Genomic DNA, 23,247 nt, shown 5'->3' with positions numbered 1-23,247 from the left:
CTTTGCTCAGTTCTACATGTCTATATACAATTTGAAAAGACTAATATTTATTTAATTTAAACAATTAATCTATTGGTCAAGAACAAATCAAGAGGCAGGGTTGTAATTGAAAAGGTATCAGTATCAGATTTATTTTCTAGTTTAACTCTTCATTAGTTTTGTCTTATGTTCCCCATTTCCAAAAACTAAAACTAGAACTCACAATTGTTAAACCCTGAAGAGTAATTTCTGTTCACCTCCATCTACAAGATCCTCTCTCTATTGTCTTTTGTGTCTGTCAATCACAAGATCCTAGAAATATTGAGAAAACTTCTTGACGTCCTGTTGTAAAATTAGCTTTTAACAACAGGCAACAGTCATTGTATGTAAGGTGTTTAATCCACGTTGTGGTTTTAAAATGTGCCACAAGGATTAATTAAGAAGTTTTATTCAGCAGCTGGAACAGAAAACAAGCAGGAAGAATGTGGGATGTACTAAAATACTTCTTTTAAATTCTTGTTGCGATCAGTCTATCTGATGAAGACGATGGTATGGCTGCCACCCTGCGGTTCGCCCCCTTGTGGTCTTTTTGAAACATACCTTCATCCCCAACTCTTCTTGCTGTATTTCTGATGACTTTTTGGTTTTGATGAGTCTGCATCGGCTTTCCCTTAACTGCGACCTGACAAGATGATCCACTGAACCTGGTTTATTCGAGTTAAATAATGGCATTTGGTTTGATTTCACTGTATAGATTCAGGCACACAGAGAGCTGTGCCATTCACATGAAAACCTTGAGTGAAACACATACTTATGTAGGTCTTTGTCAGTCATCTCTGATATACTAGAGGTGTTAGCCATCATTTTTAATCAGATAAATAATAAATGAATGACACATTCAAGTTTCTTTTCAATGAATAACCTGTGTACTGTTTACACTGCTAAAAAGCTTGGTATCGAATAGCTGAATATAAATATACTTTGTGAGCTACTCAGGAGGAGTGTAAATCATATAAGCTGTTATAAATGATCACATAGACACATTGAGCTTCTGCTGTCCAATTGCTCAAACTTACCATAAATTTACCTATAAAATGTTATTGGTATTGTAGTGTCTTGGTTTAACTGTATATAATCATTGCAGACTGACTTAATTAACTTTCTTTCTTTTATATATGTTTTGGAAGTATCCAATGAAATTCAAGTGTGGGCAGAATAAATCTTCTGAAAGAATCAAATCTAATCTTATTGATGTTACACCATAAACACATGTGGCTCACCTGATAAAAATAAAATTAATTGACTGATTTAATGTCAGCTTTTGTCTGAAAACTGCATGTTTTATCTTCACACCAGTTTTTTCAGCTTTGGTTGGTCTTAAAGCTGTTGATTATAGGAATTCAGTTTTAATTTAAATCACCTCTTGGTAGTTACTGGTAGGCTACTAGTGCATACAAAACATGCAAGAGGTTATCAAAATGTGTTTATTTCCTCCTTTGTACAACTCGAAGATGTCACTTTGAACCTTGATATAATAAATAAAAAGTCATATAAAACTGCCGCCCTTCAATCACAAAAACAACAGCTGTCATGAGAGAGATCAAATATATCCTACATTTAGAGGAAAAGGCACAGGGGGATTTAAGTGGATAAACAACAAAGATACTCACAAACAGCATGTACGTCTTCCAGCAGTATAATTTGCGTATTGACACATTTACATAAACATACAGAAAAACGTTCAGACTTGCCTCGTTGATGCTCAGATAGAAATGGGGCCGTTGGGTTTGTACATATTTCAGCGAGTTCTTCATTTCTCAAATTTTTACAGTACAGAGATGGCAAAATTGAGGTAAAATGAAACTTTTTATGGAAAGGAGTTTCAAAAAAGTGAGGTGTGCTGTTCATTGTCCACCTTCATGTCAGTTTATAACCACAAAGATGGCTTCAAGAGAACAAAATTACTTTCCAAATGAGAGGACCAAATTAAAAAAAAAAAAAAGACAAACATACAAACCAAGTGACAAAACCCAAATGGACAAATCTTCCATGGAGTTCTTGTTTCTCCTCCAGTCTCTCACTTTTCTGCTCCGGCCCTTCTTCACATCTCATTGGGGCCCTTCATGCTGGAGTCCTTTGCAGAAACAGGCGACGCCACCATGGGCAGGACGCACTGTGACGACTCACAGTAACCATTCATACCGGCAGAACCGGGAGGCCCAGGGACGCCGATTGCACCGGGAATACCACGGGGTCCCCTTTCTCCGTCACGACCATCTTTGCCGTAAGCCGGACGACCGGGTTCACCTGAGAGAAGAAGTTAAACAGGTTTTTTTTTGTTTGCCCTGCTGAAGTGCCCTTGAGCAAAACACTGAATAACAAATATTTTCTTAAGTTCATGAGTTTAGAGAATTAGAAGCCATGTTGGGATTTTCTTTCTGTAATAGTTGGAAATACTTTTTGAGTGAGTTCTCTAGCTTTTGTATCTGTTAATCACTAAAATGATGTACACTCTTTAGATTATAGTAATTCCTCTTTTAGAAGCTCTCCCTAATCTGAATAAATCATTTCCAGTTTAACCAGTACATAACTATGTAAAGAATCTGCTTTTGTAAAATGTATTGATATCTACAGGCCTACAAATGAAACTAATTGGTAAAGACTGAAATGTGTTCGTAGCACCAAGTAATCAACTACTGTCAGATTTGTAGTCTTGTTAACTACATCTTTAATGCAACAGTTCCTGGTTTAAATTCAGTTTTTATCAGTTCTGTAATTTTATTAGTTTAAAGGCAGGTAAAGTTCTTGTATGGCTGCTTGTGTTAATACAACATAAAACATTTGAAGGGTAATAGTTGTGGTCTCATTGCTGGAACTTAGTTATCGTATCAGGACTATAATAAAAAGTAGAAAATCAGTAGAAGCACTAGAAGAATTTTGAACAATGCTGATTTAAAATATAGATGTTTTGTCATACATGTTTTGAATTATGTAGTTATTAAAGCAGTACTAAACAGGGTTTGTCAAAGTGAGAATACACCTGGTATATTCTAAATTACAGATCACCCCACACCTCCAAATCAATGTTTTCTTCCTTGAGTTGATGAGATGATGAAAATTATCATATTGATAATAGTAGTTTTATCATACAGATAATAGTAGTCTTTATGCTGTTTATTGAATAATGCCGAGTGTTTGATTTAGATGCATCAGAGTCAGAAATTGAGGACATTTGTTCTAAATTCAGATTTATTAGTCATACTTGTCATTTACCTGTTAGACCGGGGGATCCTGGTGCTCCTTTGGGTCCTATCACTGTGGGTCCTCTGTCTCCTTTGTCACCTTGGTCACCTGCATAGAGGAAACATAATTATCACATAATTTAAGTTACTATATTTAGCTGAAGTTCAAGCTCAGACTTCACACCTCATCTGTTCCTTCATTAACATTAAGATGAACTTGATTGGTCTCTGAGGGGGAAGTGGGCCATAGAACAGGATATAAATAAGAACACATACACTAAAAAACGATAGTCAACTTACCAATACATCTTTAGCTTTACTATAATTTTATTTAAAGATGTACAGATTCTAAGGGTGTACCAATATGACTTTTTCTCTCTGAGTACCAATTCCAATACCTCAAACCAGGGTATCTGAGTGCAGATCCCATAGCAGTGCTCTGTTTTTCCCCAATTATAAACCCATATATCTCACTTTACTGAGAAAAGCCCCTGAAATGCCCTTTGAGGCAAATTTGTGATTTGTGATACTGGACTATGTAAATAAAACTGACTTGACTTAAACATCAGGCAACTAATAAAACTCTCAAAAGGACAAAGAAACTGTTAAATATGGACCGATATGTCTGGCTGATAACCTGATCCACTTAATAATAAGGTAATTATTATGTCAGAGCAATGCATCAGTAGCTCAGACTCCATCCACGACATCCGGGCTTTACATCATGTTTTCAAAATATACAATGCCAGACCACAGAACTAAGAAGCAACAACAAATAACAGTTAAAGCTAGTGAACTGTGGTGAAAGTGAAGTATTGCCTTATGGATTGAGAAAATCCTCCTTCTTCTTAACCTAAATAAAAGTTTTACACCTGCCTTGGATCAGCTGGAAAACGCATCGTCACAAAACAGGGCTGTTTCTCTGAGCTCACAAAAAGTTTAACTTTAAACTACCCAACAGGATATAAAGTTGTTAAAATGAGCTCAACCTTAAATATCTACAGCCGTAAAATGCAACATACTAAAGCAGCAGTAACATTAATCCAGAAGCATCAGATATAATAGTACAACTCTGAAAAGTACATTTTGCTGATAACGCTTAAATACGTTTACTTAAGTAGTTTACGTTTACTTAAGATTTGAATGCAGGACTTTTACTTGTATTGTGGTATTAGTACTTTTACTAAGTAAAGGATCTAAAGACTTCTTCCACCACTGGCACTAAAGTATCTCAAGTTTTAAGCTCTTCAGATGACCACTGGATGCTGCACCAAAGTCAATAGGAAAACTTTGAACTTCTGTCTTGAAATACAAAACAAATTGTTTTCCATTAAAAGTCAGTGACTTGGTGGAGAAATGGAAAATGATTGTTCCCTTATGATGATATTAAGGCTCAGAAATCATTGACAGATCATGCATCATTTGGGATGTGTTGCTAGTATTGGTTTTATCAGCACTTTCACAGTAAATTCTCATTGATTCATTCATTCTTCACGTTTATTTCCCAGACAGTCACAACCTAGTAGTCATGTGGCCGTAGAGCTGCTAATCTGAATCTCACCTTTGATTCCTTTGCGACCCATTACCCCAGCTGGACCCTTCAGCCCGGGCAGCCCTCGCGATCCACTGTGTCCGGGGAAACCGTTCTCTCCTGTGGGGCCTGGAGGTCCAGGCGGGCCGGGGGGACCAGGTAGCCCAGAGATGCCTGACTCAGGCCTGCTCAGGCTAGCTGCTAGCTGGGCCAGCTGCTCTGTGACACAGGAGGACATGTTTGACGTTTATATTTATAAGATGGCACTTGCCCAGAGCAAATTTAAAGATGCAGTATATGTTGTTTACAGCTTTTATGTGGTCTCAGAGTAATACTGAAAAGACGTGTTGCTTTAGTTTAAAAAAATATATATTTTCCCAGGCTGTGAGCACCACAAATTCAATTCAATTTACCTCTGTTGTGTTGAAGTGGTGGTAGAAAGCTCAGAGATCCATATCTCAAACCCTGCACCACTAAAACTAAAATTATTTTATTACTTTCTACTTATGTTAACTTAGAAAATATGCGTATTTGTATTTTGGTTGACCCTTTAATCATCAGTGTCCTTGTACAGTGTGGGAAAAGTTTCACCTTTTGGTCAAATCACAAAGTCAGATATTGTTTAAATAATCACCAGCATTACTGCTTGTGTGAGTGAAACTATGGATGAGAAACAGCCTTTTGGCTCACTCCTGCGCTTACAGTCATATGTATCAATACGCACTGTCCCTGTCAAGCTCTTAAACTCTTGATTCTCCCCTTACTCTTCTCATAAAACCTGGAATATTGTTCTACTCTGTCTATCGTCTTGATCCAACTTTAAACATATAACATTACTAAGGATTCACCATGGACAAAACACTTAATGGCCAAACAATTAAAACATATTTTATAGGTAGAACACACAGAAAATATAGAACACAAACTGAGTAAGTTCGGTAAGAAGATGACAAACACTTACCTTGCATTACCCTCATGCAGACTTGTTTGATGTGTGTATCTGTTGGTGATTTTCCCTGAACAAAAAGAGATTGTTGATAAGGATGAGCCATATGTTCCTACAGCATTATTATGGGCAAACATCACATGCACCGAGGCCCTGGGTTGTTGCCTTAGCAAATCAAGTAGGCATATATTTAATTCTATAAAACTAATGTTTAATGATAAATCACTCCCAACAATATCCTGTACTTTCTGTTGAATAATGGCAAACACTCCCTGTTGACCAGAAACAGCTTTGATTCAGTAGAGACCTGTCACAGAATAGTTCAGAGATAAAAACATCTCACCGCTGGTCCCTGCACCCCTGGCAAGCCTGGTACCCCCATGTCGCCCTGCATGCCGCGTGGTCCCGGTTGGCCCGACTTGCCCTCTTTCCCTTGCTGTCCTCGGCTGCCCTCAGGTCCTTTATTTCCCGTCTCTCCTGGTGGGCCTGTCTGTAAATCAACAGCAGCAGGTAGATGCTAACGTTTAGGATGACTAGATTACAACAGATAGTATGCACATGGGTAACTCAGGAACACAGTGAGAGGTGGAGAAACAAATCTGAACATCTAATTTAATCTGTTGTTAGACTGTCATGTGATCAGGGACATGGCAGCTTGTAAGAGCAAAGATGAGCAGAGCAGCAAAGTCAGTATTTAGTTATATTATAAATATCCTCTCAGAGGTCAAAGGGCAGCAGGGGTGGGATCATAAACAAGAAGGATAAGGTCTCATTCAGGAGTTGCTGTTGTTTGAAATTTTGCTGTTTAACTGATCTGCTGCCAAAAAAAGAGACTAGATCCAGACTTTAGCATCAACTTACTGTATCATGGCAAACTCCAATTGTCCTGTAGCTGCTTCACAGTTAAATCTTAACTGCAGTGAAGCAACTGATTATGCTTTTTAAACAGTTGCAGAATGTAAACAACAGTAGGTATCAGACAGATCATCACATCTGGGTGTTCTTTTTTCAATGCCAAAGAAATCAGTACAGCTTGTGAAGTCACACTGACATACAGTAGGACCTTTTCAGAATCAAAATGTGATGTGATATGGTTATGATGCTTTGTTTTGGTGAACGTACCGATCCTTTTTCTCCTTCTTCTCCTTGCTCACCCTGTAAGGAAGACAAGATACGTAAGTAATTGTTCGTCTACAGATAGTTGCATACAAAGTTTTTCTCAACTGTGATGCTGCGTAGGGAAGTTTTGTTGCATTGAAAGGAAATTATATTTTCAGACACATTTTTCACCTCATAGTACCAGATCTTTTTTTAAATATCTTAATAATTTGACAGAATTTCACCTTTTGGTTTCACGCTGATCCGTCAACAGACAAATATTGCTGTCTGCGTGAAAACAAGCAAAAGCAGGTGTTTCAGTAGTCAATCACTCACCAGTTCTCCGGTCTCTCCTGGTGTTCCTTCAGCACCTGCAGGTCCCTAAAATAAAGATGCACGACAGATTTTTGGCACTTAATGTGCTCCAACTCAACACTGTAATCTGTGATTTATATAGCTGGTGTAATATTACAACATATGAAACATACCTGCTCTCCCTTTGGACCATCAAGACCGACTGCACCCTGAGAAAAAAGAACATAAATATTTTATAATCAGAAACCATTTTATATGATAAAAATTCTGTCGCATTTGCGGTCATAATATAATATAGTAGGGCCTTTTCACATGTTATAGGTATTTGGTTAGATCAAAGAAATTTTGTGATGCCACTGGGAGGCAGCAGAGACTAGAAGTGAACGCAACATTGACATATTTAAGTTGATTAGAAAACTTTGAGAGAAAGACTTTCTTGTTTATACTTCCAGCAGTTACAGAGCAACTTTGTCATTCATTTAGAGTAGTTTTGGGTCACTTGATGAATGTCCAATATTCTCTCTCCTCTAGCTCTGAGGGAAATATCTGGCTCTTTAGCTTCTAAATGCTCCAAACAATGGCATGAGAGCACAAGGGGCCGAGGCCCTACCGGAGCTGCTACCTAAGACTCTTAAATGAAAAACTACCTCACAAAACTGTAGTGAACTATGAAATTTCATCAGAAAGGAACCTGATATTTTTTTATTTATAATCAAAAATTTCACTTAAGTTTATTAATGAATTTATTTTAGCTCAGGTCTCCCTTGAAAAAGAGATTTCTTTATCTCAGGGGTCTTCCTGGTTAAATAAAGGTTAAATAAAAAAAAATCAAAACTCAATTTCAAGCTTTCACAGCTTCATTTTAACAGTTAGACTTAAAATCAGTGAAATCCATTAATTAAGTTTGCAGCAATTTCCCCAGAAAGCCGACAGTCAGTTTGATTAAAGTATTTGCTGCTGCAGATCAATCAGATTTATATGTTGTGACGATTCAATCTTTAAATTCATTCTGTAAACAAACTACACCTGTAAACAAAAACAAACTACACCCCTGCAGGTGATTGGCTGATTAGACTTCCTCTCTGCTCTGTATGTAGCTGAATTCAGACCACACATGATTGACGTGTCCTGTTTGCTTTCTGAAACCTTTTATAAGTGGACAATTTATACCTGTATGACTGTTTTGATGTTTTCCACCATAACGCCACCCCAAATTCAACCTTGGACAGATCTAACATCTGGATGTGGAACTTTAACTAGAGTGAAGCGTTTAAACAACACTATTTATTTGCAAAAGTTCTTCTATGATCTGGGCCAGGGAACATTTGAGAAGGGCAATGATCTAGCATCGATTGACTCCTGATGGTTTTGGCTGTTAAGCTCACATGGCTTCACTTTTAAAGGGAATCTGTGTATGTATTATAGTCATTTTGTGTGTCTTACCCTGTCGCCCTTCTGGCCAAGATAACCAGCAGGGCCAGGTAGACCTGGAAGGCCCGGATCGCCTTTGGGTCCCTGTTAAAACACAGACACACAAAAAGAAAAGTGTAAAATACGTTGAATGTATACGCACATGCACACTCGAGAGTCATAACACAAGACCGACTGTGTGAAGCTTAGAAAAAGTACTGTTGCCCCCACCTTAACCTGACCGCATACACAGAAAAAATACAAACATTTCCAGCTTCACATCATCTGAAAGGTGAGTCTGGAAGGCCCCGAAGAACCCCCCAACCATGTTTATGGGTGTGTGTGTGGGTACTGATTGTGGTGTACAGTGGGCTGATGGGTTTCAGGCATTCCTGGGGAACAGAGAGCTCTTTCAGGGCTTCTCAGCTTCTTTTCCTGCCCTGAATCCCCCCTGATCTGCAGAAAAACCCCTTGGGCCTTCAGATTTCTGTAACAAGGGGCCATTCATGCCCTCTCACCGGCGGATTAGAGACTTAACTGCAGGGACAGAAGTTCATAAAGACCTGCCACTCTTTAATAAAAGCATGGCCAAAGGCTTCAGTTCCAAGATACAAGGTTTATCTTAGTGAATAATACGTTCAGAAAGTATTTATGAACACAGATTGCTCGATTTGTATTTCAAGCCCCTAATCTCTTAGTTTGATAGAGCCGAGGTTTGCAGCAGCACAGAGCAGAAAGCTTCCATAGTCTTTGCTTTATCAAAAGATATTTTTCACTGTTTCTCGAGCCATCCGTGATCTCATTTTCATCCATCTTTTCCCACAACAGTATTACCATAATCCTGTTGTTTTCCTCCTAGGTTTTTATTAGTTTTACCAGTAAAAGGAATGTTTATAACGCTTCTATACAGCCATGATCCAGCTTTTTTGCTATATGCATAACATAACACAACATAAACCATGATTCAACATATAGATGTGTACTTTGTAATTAATATTTGGAGTACCACAGGGTTCTGTACTGGGGCAACACCCTTTCTGTTAAGTTCTCAAGACTTTTCTGTGCACCAGATTAGGGCCTATAACTTTTGGAGTTTATTGTCTATTTTTTGGAACTTGTTCAGATATTATTATATATAGCAAATCAAAGAATGTACTTAAATGCCGATATAGTATACAGTATGCACCTATGACTGATGATTTACTGTATACATATATATATATGCACATTGATCAGATTTTATTTAATATTTATTATATTTACTTATTTATATATGTAAAAGACAATGCTGTGTTCTGTTATTGGAGCTGGAATCTGTTTATTTAATATGAACAAAAAGCCAATAGACATGTGGCTTCCTTTCATGCAGAGCACTTCCTCTTCTGATTATATTCCTTTAGTCTTTCTTTTATTGTGGATGTGTTGTGCACCATCCACAATAATTATCACATGAATATATTGTGTTGCTCCCACACATGGGGTATTCAGAAATTGATCTTGCCTGGTTCAAACTATTATTTTTTTTTTTTTTCACTTTTACCTGTAAAATACAAAAACTCATTGTTGTTCTGCCCATTTGTGATAGAGGGAGATATCTACAGCAGCTTATTTTTAAAACCTGTTTTTGCTAGTAAATGTACCATTTTCACTTCTGGTCTGCCTTTTCCCTTAGTCTGTACACATTAAAACAAACACATTATTTTGATAATCACACAGAACACTGCGTGACTCTGATCGAATTTTGAACCACATCCAGTCTATCTATGTTTCCAGCTGTTGTTGAAGGTTCATCCCACAGTGAATGCAAAACCTGTTTTGACTAAACTCTCCTGTCACCTCCACCTGTGCAGCTGTCATTGGTGTGGTGTGGTGTCAAGGTGTTGGGTTGATATTAGACACACTCTTAAGTCTTACCCTTGCTCCTGGTAATCCTGCAGGCCCGTCATGCCCTCTCGGCCCTCGTTCACCCTAAAAGACAGAAAAGAAAAAGGTAGAAATGGGTAGATAGACAAATAAATGTATCAAAGCACAATAGAAAGAAATATTTTTAATACACGGCTGCACATGTTTTTAGCTTCTGATCTATCAGCGTGCCTTACGACGCTGCCCAGACCGATGGCTATGAGTTTTGTGAATATTTGACTTCTTTGTTTATTATTAAGTTAGTAAAAACGTGTTTTACTCTATAGTATATAGTAATTAGTAATATAATAATTTAATGTAGAGTTCCAGTAAATTATTTTATAAACAACATGCCACATAAAGAACTTTAATGCTTTTATTTGGCAGGTTTTTTGTTTTTTGTTTTCTGTGCCAGCTTCTGCAAAGTGAATTTCCTTCTGGACAGTCACAGACATCAAGATGTGTTACCCATATTGTATTTTATTATATTAGATGTAGATGCAGTGGTGTAGAATCTGCAATCATGCATGATGAAAACATGAAAATTCTGCAGCAGACTGAACATGTTCTGGCTGGTTTTCATCAATTATGTGATCTTGTGCATTTCTCAGTTTAGTTTTATTAGTATCCTATAATCAGACTTTAATCAGGTTAACACAGGCCACAATATGCAGTCTTCTGCACTCTGTTCATTTGTCTAGAAACCTTGTGCCTGTAATTTAACTCAAGGCATTTTGGGGCTTGTGAGCTGGTTGTGACTGTCCTGGTTGGGTTCAGTAGTCAGGGCCAGGGTTAGAAACACTGGGGACAGTCAGGTCTGCCTTGGAAGCTTCTGGGACACATGTGTCTCATCAGGATGAGTGGCAGGGGCTGGGGCACGAAGTGAAGTTATGGGGAGGAGTGCAGGACTATATATATATGTCCTTTTTCAGGGAGAAAAACTGTATCTGGTAGCTTTTAAGTGAAATGTAGTTTAAGCTCACTCACTGGTCCTCCTCTGGGTCCGCCAGGTCCCACCTCTCCCTGCTCGCCTTGCTCGCCCTGAAAACAAATAAGACATCAAATCAAAATAATTCTCAGAGCTCCACGAAATCGATTAATTGATTATTTTGTGAGTTGAGGAAATGTCCCAATCCTTAAAATACCTCAAACGATTATAGATGTAGACTAAATTAATGGCAGATTAATGTGGTTAACGTGCTTTATAAGTAAATTCATTTTATTGTAACACAATGCATGTGTTTCAACTTGCTTCAAACTTACTTGTTTTCCTGGTGACCCCATCAGTCCTACAACACCTGGATCACCTGTGACACCCTGGTGACAAATAGAGAAAAACAGTGCCGTGAAATCACATAACATCTAGATAAGGCCATCAGCAATAGTATTAGTTGTTGAAATATTTGTTATTAATATTAATGTTACTGTTACTCAGTATTGTATACATTTTGATCATACCTTTGGGCCGCTGACTCCTTTGTGGCCATAAGAGCCTGGTACACCCTACATGAAGAAAATGGTATCAAACATCAGCATCTGAGCTCAAAAGGGCAAACCTCACACTGTTAATGATGAAATCGGGGATGCCTTTGAGGTCACACTTACAGGAAGTCCTTGTGGACCAGCATCTCCTGGAGCTCCACTTTTCCCTGGAAGACCCTAAAAACAACATTAACAAACTGTCAGGGGGAAATGCTAAAGGACTAGTTCTTTTTAAGGACTGCTTTTAGACTTTCTATCTAAAAGCTTCTCAAATCCCTCGATTACTTTCACACACTATGAAAATAGATAGAAGTTACCTTGGTCGCTGGCAGCCCAGGTATTCCCTCACGGCCATCTGGACCAGGGAGGCCCTGTTGACATGGTAAATCAACAACATTCACAACGGGGAAAAGGTAGTTAGAAATTGGTGGTTATGTAGCAGAGTTTGAAAAAAAGGTGGCTATGTGTACAGGAAAGCAGATGGACAACAGTTAGATAGGAAGGGGGATTTATTGATTGATAAGATGAAGCAGGACTCACAGGCTCTCCTTTTGGCCCTGGCACTCCTCTGATTCCAGGTGGACCTCGATCCCCCTATTAAGAAACAAAGAAGGAAACTGAAACAAGTTAAATTTATTATAACGCAAATTACAAAACACAGTGGAAGGCGGGCCTCCCCTCCAACTTTCTCAGTTGTCAAACAGCAATATTAGGCTGTCTTGGCTCAATTGTTGAGTGTCTATGAGATCATACAGTCACGATCCAATGGGCATCCAGAAATCGACAGAACTAAGCAGATAAACTAAGGGGGTGTGAGGCAGGCGCCTTTTCCAAGCTTTGTCTGAAGGGAGGACCACAGTCTCAGACCCCTGACATGAGTCATTGGGAGGAGAAACAAAAGACGCAGACATACGAGAAACTGTGTCACAAGGCAAACAAACAGAGCACAATGACATCATTGAACACGTTGAGAGTAAGTCTCATAAAATCGGTTTATATATTTCCAGACAGTAAAACATGTGTACAACAACAAGTGTATAATGTGAACTACTTGTGTTGACAGCGGCTAAATTGTGCCACTGTTGTTTTTGGTCTGATTTGTGTTTAAGATCTCACCTGCACTCCCGTTGGCCCGAGCTCACCTATGGCTCCTCTTTGGCCTGGATCGCCCTAAAAAATGTCATCAGTTTTAATCAGTATTTTGGTTAATAAATAACAAGGCAGTGTGGCCGGTCAACAGTGGTGACAAACAAAGATGGGTACTCACTAGGGCACCCTGGATTCCACGAGGTCCTGCTTCGCCAGCTATTCCTCGAGGCCCCTGTTTGTGGAGATGGGAAATTGCTGTGGTTAGTGTTGTACTGTTTTTAACATCTGATTTTTGTAATTGTAAGGTACAAATTTAATCAATATATATCAACACAAACAACAAAGTGTACATGGTTACTGTTTCAGTGCAGACATTGTAGATGCAGTCATTAGATCAGACAGTTGACTTATAGTGTTGACTGATGATGGCTTTTGTTTGCATCAGAAGAAAATGAATGAGTTTTGAACATTAGAGATTTACAGTTATTTAAAAAAACAAACAAACAAAAAAAGAACTTTGTAGATTTATTTATGTTTTAATGCTCTCTGACTATATTTTGTGACTATGTTTGCAGTCGGTCAGCATGTATCTCGCTCAGCCATTTTTTATATTGTTTTACAAAGCCATGAAACTCGTGTGCAGCATGTGTGACCCCTTACCCTGTCCCCTTTGGAGCCCATTATTCCTGGGAGGCCTCTTGCTCCACCAGGGCCCTAAAATTACTCAGCGGATAGAGGAAAAGAGACACAAATGTCCCATGTTAATATGTTTGACTGTGAGGAGTCATGTCATTTGAAGCAGGCTTGATGTGGAGAGAACATTCATAGAGAGAATGGGAAAGTATTTTACTGGTAGTCCTTGTGCTCCAACTTCACCCGGCGGCCCTTGTTCGCCCTCCTCTCCCTGAAAGAGAATGTAACACAATATAATATTTAATGTTTTAAATCTATTTTTAGTTTTGCAAAACCTGCAGAGAAAACTGTGGACAAGAAACTGTCTCAATTTCAAACATTTATGTCAATAAGCAGCATACTGTGTTTAATTCTTAAAAATATGTTTGCATGTCATCTGTTAAAGGAATAGATCATAGAGGCTGCACAGTGGAAAAGAAAAGATGTTACCTTGTGTCCTTGCCTTCCGGGCTCTCCAGATTCACCTTTAACCCCTTTGTGGCCCTGTAGGCAGAATCAACAAGTTACTTTTATTTAGGAATTGCATTTAGTTTTACTGAACAGCTCAAGCTAAGGTGAAATTAAAAATATTAAATTATTTAATGGTAGTCAATGTCCCAGAGAGAAAATTACATCAGTGAAATTTCCCTTACTTTCATGCCGGGGAGACCAGAATGTCCATGCAGACCAGAGGGGCAGGCGTTGGGACACTGAAAAACACAACAACCTAATTTGAGGTCATGGAAGAGCCCTGCCACTAGGGGGCTCTACTGACAGTGACCCCTGTCCCGACCAGCAAGAGCAAATGAACAAAAGTATTTATGTCTTGCCTATTTACTACAAATTGTTTGTACTTTACGTAATTATTTCTCAAGTCTCAGATGTTGGAGCTTTTCTACGAGTACGTGAACACAACAGCCCCTACATTCAGTCCACAAAAAAAAAGAGAATTTTTCATTGAATGCTGACAGATGGTAAAAGTAAAACACAATTATGGTCCCTTAAAGCATGATTCAGTGATTCTAATTCTTGTGGTACTATGTGAGCCAATCAGCTGGGTTTCTTGTTCTATTCTGTGTTTTAGATTAATATTGTCTTCCTATCAGTTTTGAATCATCCTGAACAGTCTTGCATTTGTAGCATGTTTCACATCATACAAAGTATTTTGTGTTCTAGTGTCTGTGGGAGTTATAATTGTAAAGGCAGAAAGCAGTTTTGAAATGGTTGTAAATAATGTAATTTGGGATCAAGCTTACCAGTTCCTCGCCTTGGTATATGCCTGGAGGACCCTAGAGAAAATCACAATTTGGTTAAGCTTAAATAAACTTGAAATTATTCAGGGTGTTTTTTCCAGCATATACCTTTTTATGAACGTACAAGAAACACATTACACTAAAACTCAGAGAACAAGTCATTGTTTTCCAAGTCACAAGTAAGTCTCAAGTCTCAGTCTGAGACAGGCGCGTCAGACCGATGAGTCTCAAGTCCTAAACTTTGAGTTACGAGTCCTAAACAAGTCATAATGTGCTCTATATCAAATTTATTACCATTTCATATTTTAAACAAGAGTTAAAAATGAAAAAACTATTGAATAAAGCCTTAACGTCTACAGAAAAAAGTCAGAGGAGCAATTTCACACAACAAAAGTCATGTGTTGATGCCCTGCACACAGTTTTTTAAATATAATTTATATTTGGGCTTGGGGAGAGCATCAAGTCAGTTTTCATCAGCCAACACTTTTTGTAAAACTGTCAATATTTAAAATCTACACAGTTGATTTCTATCTCAAAACTTCTCAGAAGCAGATTTAGAAATAACAAATAAAAACTGTAAAATATAAATCTCTCTGTTGCTGGCCTCTGTCCGGCCCGTGCAATGACCAGTAGTCGGCTGTGTTTTCACAAAGGTGACTGAGGTGATACGGAAAAAAGTACCAGGTACCAGGTACAAGTAAAACTTTTCCCCGATGGAAAACCAAAAAAGACGAGTAGAGTCGAGGCGAGTTGAGCTGGTACCGTGCAGTGGCAAAGGGGCATTTTAAACGAAAGGCTCAAGTAAAGTCACAAGTCATTGGTGTTAAAGTCAAAGTCTTTTTTGAGTCCACACCTCTGCTAAACCTTACATGAGTAATATGAGTACTTACTTGCCACCATAAAAGTAAAACATATTACTTTTCCTTTACTTTTAAAAAGATGTCTCCCCAATAGTGTTGAACACAGCAGTGGACAAAGAAGGTGTGATACAAAAGAAACTGTGATATTTACCCGTGGTCCAGCAGGACCAGGAAGACCCACTTGTCCTCTCTTGCCTCTCGCACCCTGTGAGAAAGAGAGTCTGTATTAATACAGTGACAGACTATCAATAGTTACTCATATCAACATACTTTTTTTTTTTTTCTTATGTTCTTTTACTTAATGTTTAAGTACTTATAACATTTAGAAATAGATAAAGTGTTTACTTGAATGTAAACATGACAAACTTTACATAACTAAAATGATAAGTGTACTCACAGGTGGTCCAACTTTTCCCAGTTCACCTGGCAGCCCGTCTGTACCAGGAATACCCTGTTAATAAACCGCAACAAACTTCTGTTGAAAAATCTGTTGCAATAAAGCTTCTAACACTGTAACAAATTTAAAAAAAAATGTACAGTATATCATTTATAACACTGGTCTCCATGCTACACACATGACGTAAATACAATCCTGTAAAAGAGTAACTTAACACCAGCTTTTTGTTGCTGACCTCCGGTGGTTGAAGTTCTCACCTTCCTGCAGGAGTATGTAGGAGTGTACTCTGGGTGTGGTCAGTACACCGAGACATCACAGAAGAGGTCAGCTTGGTGTTATGTAACTCCATAATGTGAATATGATATTGCACATCATGTGCCTTCAGAATGGCACTAATTTGTCTAAAACAGGAGCTTCACATTCAAAAAATTTTCTTCAATCTTTGTCTTATATGGAATGAAAATTACATCTGAAAATTACATCTCACAGTAATGGCTTCATTTGTAGGAGATGACATGTTTATTTTTGCCATGTGGGTGAACATTCAAGTTTCTTTATACATTTTACTGTAAATCTTTTTGTTTGCATTGTCCATTGACCTGCAATATCTCTGCTGTGGTTGTGGTAATAATATCAGCAACATTTACTGTAACCATGGCACAGCCTGCAACTCTGCCAACAGTCTATCAAAGTGAGCTGGTAACCACAATGTTTAACTTACCAATATCAACCTGAACTGAATATTCTAACGCTAACAGCATAGTGTATAAATGTGATATTTTAGGTACTCACATCAAGCCCATCAGGTCCTACACCCTGTGAGAGAGAAATCATAGATTGTCAGTGTCAGACGGAGACTGACTGGTCAACAGAAATCAATAATGAGATGCACAGTGTTGTTAGTGTTCAAAGAGGGCGCTAAATGCATCATAAGTTAACATATTTATTTATTCTTTTTCTTTTTTATTTGTGCAGACAATATCAGTGTAGAGTTTAACTATGCAATATAAAATAATAATAAATAATATTTACGACTAGGGATAATATATTATTAAGTATTAAGTATTTTTACATACATTTGCTTTATATCTTGACATGTATATATATTTTTTATAATTAATTAAAAAAGCAGGCACACCTGAACTTGTATATGTACAGAATTATGTAACTTATAGCACATCAGGTGAAAATAAGTCTGATACTGTTTTCTTCACATGATATCAGTTCTTTACTGAGCAGTTTATCATAAACAGAAATAAGTACAAATCATATTATTGTGCATTTTACCCTTAAATATGTATCCTAACACCTTCACATATCTGCACTACTGATCTAATCTGAATATTGTGAAAACATGAATGTAAATGTAATTCAGGTGAATATTTGTACTTACAGGCTCCCCAGGAGGCCCGCGTGCCCCTGGATCTCCCTGACAAACAAACAAGAACAGAAATGTTAAATCTGACATCAGAAATGTCAGAGTACCACAGGAATAACAATATTTATAAAATCATACATTGCAAACAGAGTGTGAGAATTAGCCCTGACATTTCAATAGGTAATTAATTCAACAAAATAATAATGAACTTACTTTTCCCCCCTTTAGACCCACTGGGCCTGGATCTCCAGGAGGTCCAACAGGTCCCTACAAAGATGACCAAATCCTTTAAAAACAACTTTACCTGATGAAAACAATGCTTAAAATACAATAAAATACAATAAAATATGTTGTTGTACAATTAAGAACGTTTTAAATGAATAATTGGGACAAACCAATGTTAACAAAAATTTAAGTCCACATACTGATATTGTTCATCACTCTCACATGATTTTGTTATTGCTATTTATGTGCAAACAAATGAAAATGTACAGACTCTTGACTGTGAATGAAACTAGACCTGAAATAGCATGTCATGAGCAATTTAAAGGAAAACCAATATTCATCATCTGGGTCTTATTTTCATCGTTTTGATCTTTGTATCCGTCGGTTAATAATAATCGTACCCTCCGAAGTAATTTCTAGGAACACTGCAATAAACAAAAGCTATAACAAAGCCAGATAGGGCAGACCAGATTATCAAACGACTTCTTTTAGAGTTGTTCTGCCTGACCTGAACCTGAAGGAATGGCCCAAAGTATCGAGTTTTGGGTCATGTTCATGTCCATGTGTGTCATGTGTTGCAGTTACATAATGCAAAGTGAGAAGGCAGAGTTTAACTAATGTGAACTAACATTCGCCTGGAAAACGATCAATCAGTAATGAATGAAATATAGGAAAAATACAGCTTCTCTCGGGTTAGCTTCAGGTTTGGCAGCAGCAGCTGAGTTTAGTTGGGCCAGATCCGTGACGTAGACGTGGGTACAGGCCAGGTTGGGGTCTCAGTTTCAGGCCCATGCAGATTGCTTTATTTGCAAGTAAACCCGAAAAGGAATGCAACCACTGAAAGTACAGTGGAAACCAGGTCGGTCTGTAAACTGTAAAGGGCTGTTTTCTCTTCCAAATATGTTTGGCTAACCTGGATATTTCTTCACAACATCTAAGAGACAAACTGCCTCTGCTTCTCACAGCACTCCCATATCTCACTATTACATTTGGTGAGAATAATATCAGAATTGATTGATTGATAAAAAAGCTGTAAAATTTAAATTCCCTTAAACCACAATATGTATCTTTGGAGACTCAAAATCAGGAGTAGGTGTGGCCCTCCTTCCTTTAGCTCCTCCCCTCACATATAGCCTCCATAAATACATTTATTCATTTAGCTGATGCTTTAATCCAAAGTGACATACAATTGCTACATATGCACGCATCTGGAGCAACTTGGAGTTAAGCATCTTGCTCAGGGGAATCGAACCCTCTCTCACAACAAAGGCATGTGTCTTGTCCTCTGCATCCATCAATAACAACCCCTTTAAAAAACTCTCCACCTGCTCGAAGACTTCTGTAAGCGAAGGGAACCGAAGACACCTAAAACCAGTCAATCAGCAAAAAGTAGACACTCTTCTCAAAAAAAAGAAATGATGTTGTGTTCTCATGTTTCCAGAAAGACACATCCAAAACACAACCTTTCTTCTTCGTGCATTGCCGTCTGGTCTATTTTATATTACTGTAGGTATAGAACCTGATGTCTCTTCAGCTCCACTTTGATAGTACAACGAAGTACTAGGAGCACTTTAAGTTGTTTCTTTGCCTCTGTCCATATGAAACTCTGAATCTGCCGGTCTGTTCTCAGCACCGTCACCACAGCAGACAGCAAACACACTGAGTCCATTCTGCACCACCTTTCCCAACACACGGTTCTTTCCTGCCAGCCATCTCTGGGCAGCCGATCCCTCTGCACACCCCTCAATCGGACACAAAAAGACCCCTGTTTCTGTCAGGAAGCTACTTGAGACTCTCCCCTAAATAGCCAGATTGATTTATTCAGGGAACCTTTTTCCTGCACCGTTTTACTAACTGGAAGCCAAGACAAACTGCTCACACAGCAGCAGATCTGAATGTCTCAAGTCCTCCAGCTCAGATCTTACAGATATTCAATACATCCTCTTGTTGGAGAGTTTAACCTGCAGGGCTGAGAATGACTTTTATCCACTGTATTAAAGCAGCTGGTGGGTTTAAAGTTCAATAGAATCTTCCGTCAGCTGTAAAATGTGTCTGGTACATCACACCACTCTGTGTCTAACGTTAAACTCCACTATCTTAACATTAATTAACATGTTGTTTTACTTACATCTGCGCCTGGAAGGCCTGGAGCTCCAGCAACTCCGTCTTTGCCATTATCACCATCAGGGCCCTGGAAGCAGAGGTTCACCTCACGTTAACACTGTTTATTTGGGTAAATTAATCCCAAAGTCAACATCCATTAAACACTTCTGCATGTCTAAGCAGAAATCACTTACTGGTCCGCCAGTCACTGTGGAGTCTTCTCCTCTGTCGCCCTGAAGATACATGAAGAACATGTTCAGATGTTGACAATAATTCTATTTAAATGAAAAATGCATTAATTATGAGAAGACTTTGCTTGCTGCACACACCCTTAGGTACCATTGGGGACAGTGGGGTTGTGTCCATTTGTATTTTCTGGGAATTTGATTTTTTTGTTCTAATCTGGCATTAAATTCTGCAATTTAAAAAAGTCTAATCCATGGTGGATATTTTATAGCCTGATTCCAGTATTTTCAGACTCAACACGTTTAGACTGTATCTACTTTCAGGCTAAAATACTTTGTCCCACCAAAATTGTTTCTCTGAAAGTGTGAGGAGGGCTTTGATGCAGCATTTAGACCTTTTGCATTTGATACTCTGGGCGGGAGCTTGAACTCATGATTTCAGTATTTCTAAAATCCTGGCTGTGGTCCTTTTTCTATGTGAACATGATACATATATAAGTTTATTGGGTTGTGGTATTTTTCAGCCCATTGTGCATTTAAACTTTTAGTTAAAACTGACCTTACTGTAGTTTTACATCCCATCTGCTCTGTTTTGAGCAAGTGAGTGGCTTTTTGCATACTCAACACTTTTCAGGTCAATTAATCTGAGAGTAGAACTTGGTTTTTAAAGTGTAACATCACTTTTTACAGTGAAAGTGAAGGTATTGAAGTCATGTAAGAACCTTTATATATTTGCTGGTGTTTTTTCTCCTTCTTGTGTAAACCAGTGAAATCCTGCTTCACTGAGCTGATTAACCCAGAAATGAACTGAGCCACAGCTGAAAACTGTTGAGAAGAGACGAAACAGTGACTTACATCAATGCCGTCCACTCCGGGCACACCAGCCACTCCAGGCGGCCCCGCGGGGCCTCTGGGACCGACCAGGCCCCTCTGTAGAATAAACACAAAAATCAGTTTTCACTTTTTTACTCACTGAAATTCATCTCTAAATATCATCTAGTGCTGCTGCTGCTGCTGCTGGTGGTGTGAAGGGCAGCTTACACAGAGTCTTATTGTTTGGGTGATATGAGGGGAAAGGTCATGAAACTAAACCTGGATTCCCATTTTAGTCCCATTATATCGCCTAAGTAACTGCATGTGTTCAGATTACTGCTGCTGTCTGGACCTTATTGGTGCCAGGTGTGCACACTGGGATGAATGGCCCACAGTTAGGACCAGTGTTTGGGATAAACTTCATAAAACATTGAAGTCTTTTGTAAATAATGTTGATTATAAGAGCATACATCTATACATTTTGCTGGAAAAAAATATGAGTCACACCTTCAACTCACCCACTTTCAACATTCACATGCCTCATACTGATTCTCTAACTAGCTCAGACAATGACACTTTGTAATACCAATAGACATTGTTGTGTTATTAAAGTGCATTAAAGTATGAGTATCTCACTTTACCAGCTCACATTGTTAGCTTTCATAGTGACAATGTGGTAGGAAATAGTGAAAAATAAGTGCTAAAAGTAGAGTAAGGTACAACAATGTCTACTCATTACTGAGCAACACAAATAAGCTGAAAGTGCCTATGGGAATGTAAAGTATGATCTCATAGGAGATACAAAATAATACAACATATAGTTAAGATATAAACTTAAGAATTATACAGACACCTCAGATTCTTTACTTATTATATTATTAGGATACATAAGGGAAAAAACACTATAAAACACAGTAAGTTCTCTAAAAAATACCTCACTGAGCAACACAAACATGCTATAAGCATCTATAGGAATATTACAGGAATATGTTAATTTGTCTCTGTGACATGAAGGGGAGAACAGAAATAGCATCTATAATCTCACCTGAGCAGAGCAAATCAGCACGATTTGCAGTAAAATCACCAGCAAAGACTCTCGACAGATCCCGGAGAGAGCCATGGTCTTCCCAGGGCCGAGGAAGACGCTAACAGTCCTTTTTTCCCAGATTAGACGGGGCTCACGGACGGTCCACCTGTCACTCTTCCCCCCTTTCTGAAACCCCACCGCCTGCTGGAAGGGGAGGATGTTAGGAAGTCCTGATTATTCATGAGAAGCTGAGGCTCTGCAGGAGGAGGAGGAGGAGGAGGAGGAGGGCTTCTCAGCACGAACAGGGTAGGGTGTACTTACCTTTGCTTTAAAAAAGATTTATGTTTGATGCCTTCAAGTGCAGTAGGAATTGACCACGACAGAAAAAAGTATGATTTTGGCCTTTACCTGGCTTCAGGATACAATATATGAAAGATGAGACAACTTAAGTAATCAAAGGTCAGTGGTGGAAGAATTAATAAAAGTCTTAATGTAGGTAAAAGTCCTGCAATTCAAAAGTATGGAAGTATTATCAGCAAAGTGTACTTAAAGTATCCAAAGTAAAAGTACTCATGGTGCAGTAAAATGGTCCCTTTCACTGTTTATTATATCTGATATTATCTTATTATATTATTATTTTAATAATGTAGCTCAGATGTAGCTCATTTTAACTACTTTGCTAAACTGGTTCTTCAGCACATAAAGAACAACATCCCAGCCAGTCTGGACTCTCACCAGTTTGCTTTCAGAACCAACAGGTCCACCGAGGATACCATCTCCCCTGCCCTCCACTCAGCTCTCACACACCTTGAGAAAAACAACACCTACATCAGAATGCTGTTTGTGGATTTCAGCTCAACATTCAACACAATCTCCCCATGAAACTGATCAGCAAACTCAACACAGTCATCAACACAGTGTAGGTTTCTGTGTTTTGGGGAACAGAGGTCCTCTAGGCCTTGAATGAACATTCCAGGAGAGGAACAACAAGAGGGGGAAAACACCAAAACAATCTCACAGCCCTAGTAAATGTGGACAGACTAACATAAGGAATATAGCAGGAGGATAAGACAAAACATATATATCTATAAGCCATAACAAAATTAGTAATAATAATAGTAATAATAATAACAGTCCCGCGACCCTGTACGCAGGATAATGGGTTGATGATGGATGGATGGATGGATGGATGGATGGATAACAGTAAAAGAACATGCATAAAAGATTAAATGTAAGAGGACAAAATTTTCTGCCATAACAAACACCACCATCATTGGTCTTTAACCTTTTTTTTGGAAAAAGGAAGTAAAGACACACACTCCTGTCTACACCAGTGAAGC

General features: G+C 38.4%; 1 protein-coding gene across 1 annotated transcript; it reads right to left on the bottom strand.

Annotated features, from left to right (window-relative positions):
- Window positions 1-1,449: 1,449 nt before the first annotated feature.
- Window positions 1,450-22,128, bottom strand: col9a1a (collagen, type IX, alpha 1a). The gene is made up of 32 exons (XM_038711959.1): window positions 21,926-22,128; window positions 20,923-20,997; window positions 20,077-20,115; window positions 19,908-19,970; window positions 17,768-17,821; window positions 17,570-17,605; window positions 16,969-16,992; window positions 16,177-16,230; window positions 15,931-15,984; window positions 14,923-14,955; window positions 14,320-14,376; window positions 14,117-14,170; window positions 13,845-13,898; window positions 13,655-13,708; window positions 13,173-13,226; window positions 13,022-13,075; window positions 12,446-12,499; window positions 12,223-12,276; window positions 12,029-12,082; window positions 11,882-11,926; window positions 11,687-11,740; window positions 11,411-11,464; window positions 10,436-10,489; window positions 8,555-8,626; window positions 7,285-7,320; window positions 7,133-7,177; window positions 6,821-6,853; window positions 6,042-6,188; window positions 5,714-5,768; window positions 4,783-4,971; window positions 3,253-3,330; window positions 1,450-2,286 (listed from the first exon to the last, which is right to left on the bottom strand). The coding sequence occupies exons 1-32, from the start codon at window positions 21,998-22,000 to the stop codon at window positions 2,081-2,083; spliced, it is 2,064 nt and encodes a 687-aa protein (XP_038567887.1). The 5' UTR covers window positions 22,001-22,128; the 3' UTR covers window positions 1,450-2,080.
- Window positions 22,129-23,247: the final 1,119 nt, after the last annotated feature.

This window comes from Micropterus salmoides, unplaced genomic scaffold (genome assembly GCF_014851395.1).
Source record: "Micropterus salmoides isolate LMB-PRFRI ecotype aquatic unplaced genomic scaffold, ASM1485139v1 Ms_hic_scaffold_1, whole genome shotgun sequence".
In the NCBI taxonomy this organism is placed as follows: Eukaryota; Metazoa; Chordata; class Actinopteri; order Centrarchiformes; family Centrarchidae; genus Micropterus; species Micropterus salmoides.
Note: the sequence above shows the minus strand (reverse complement) of the source record. Positions and strands in the feature narration are given on the sequence as shown.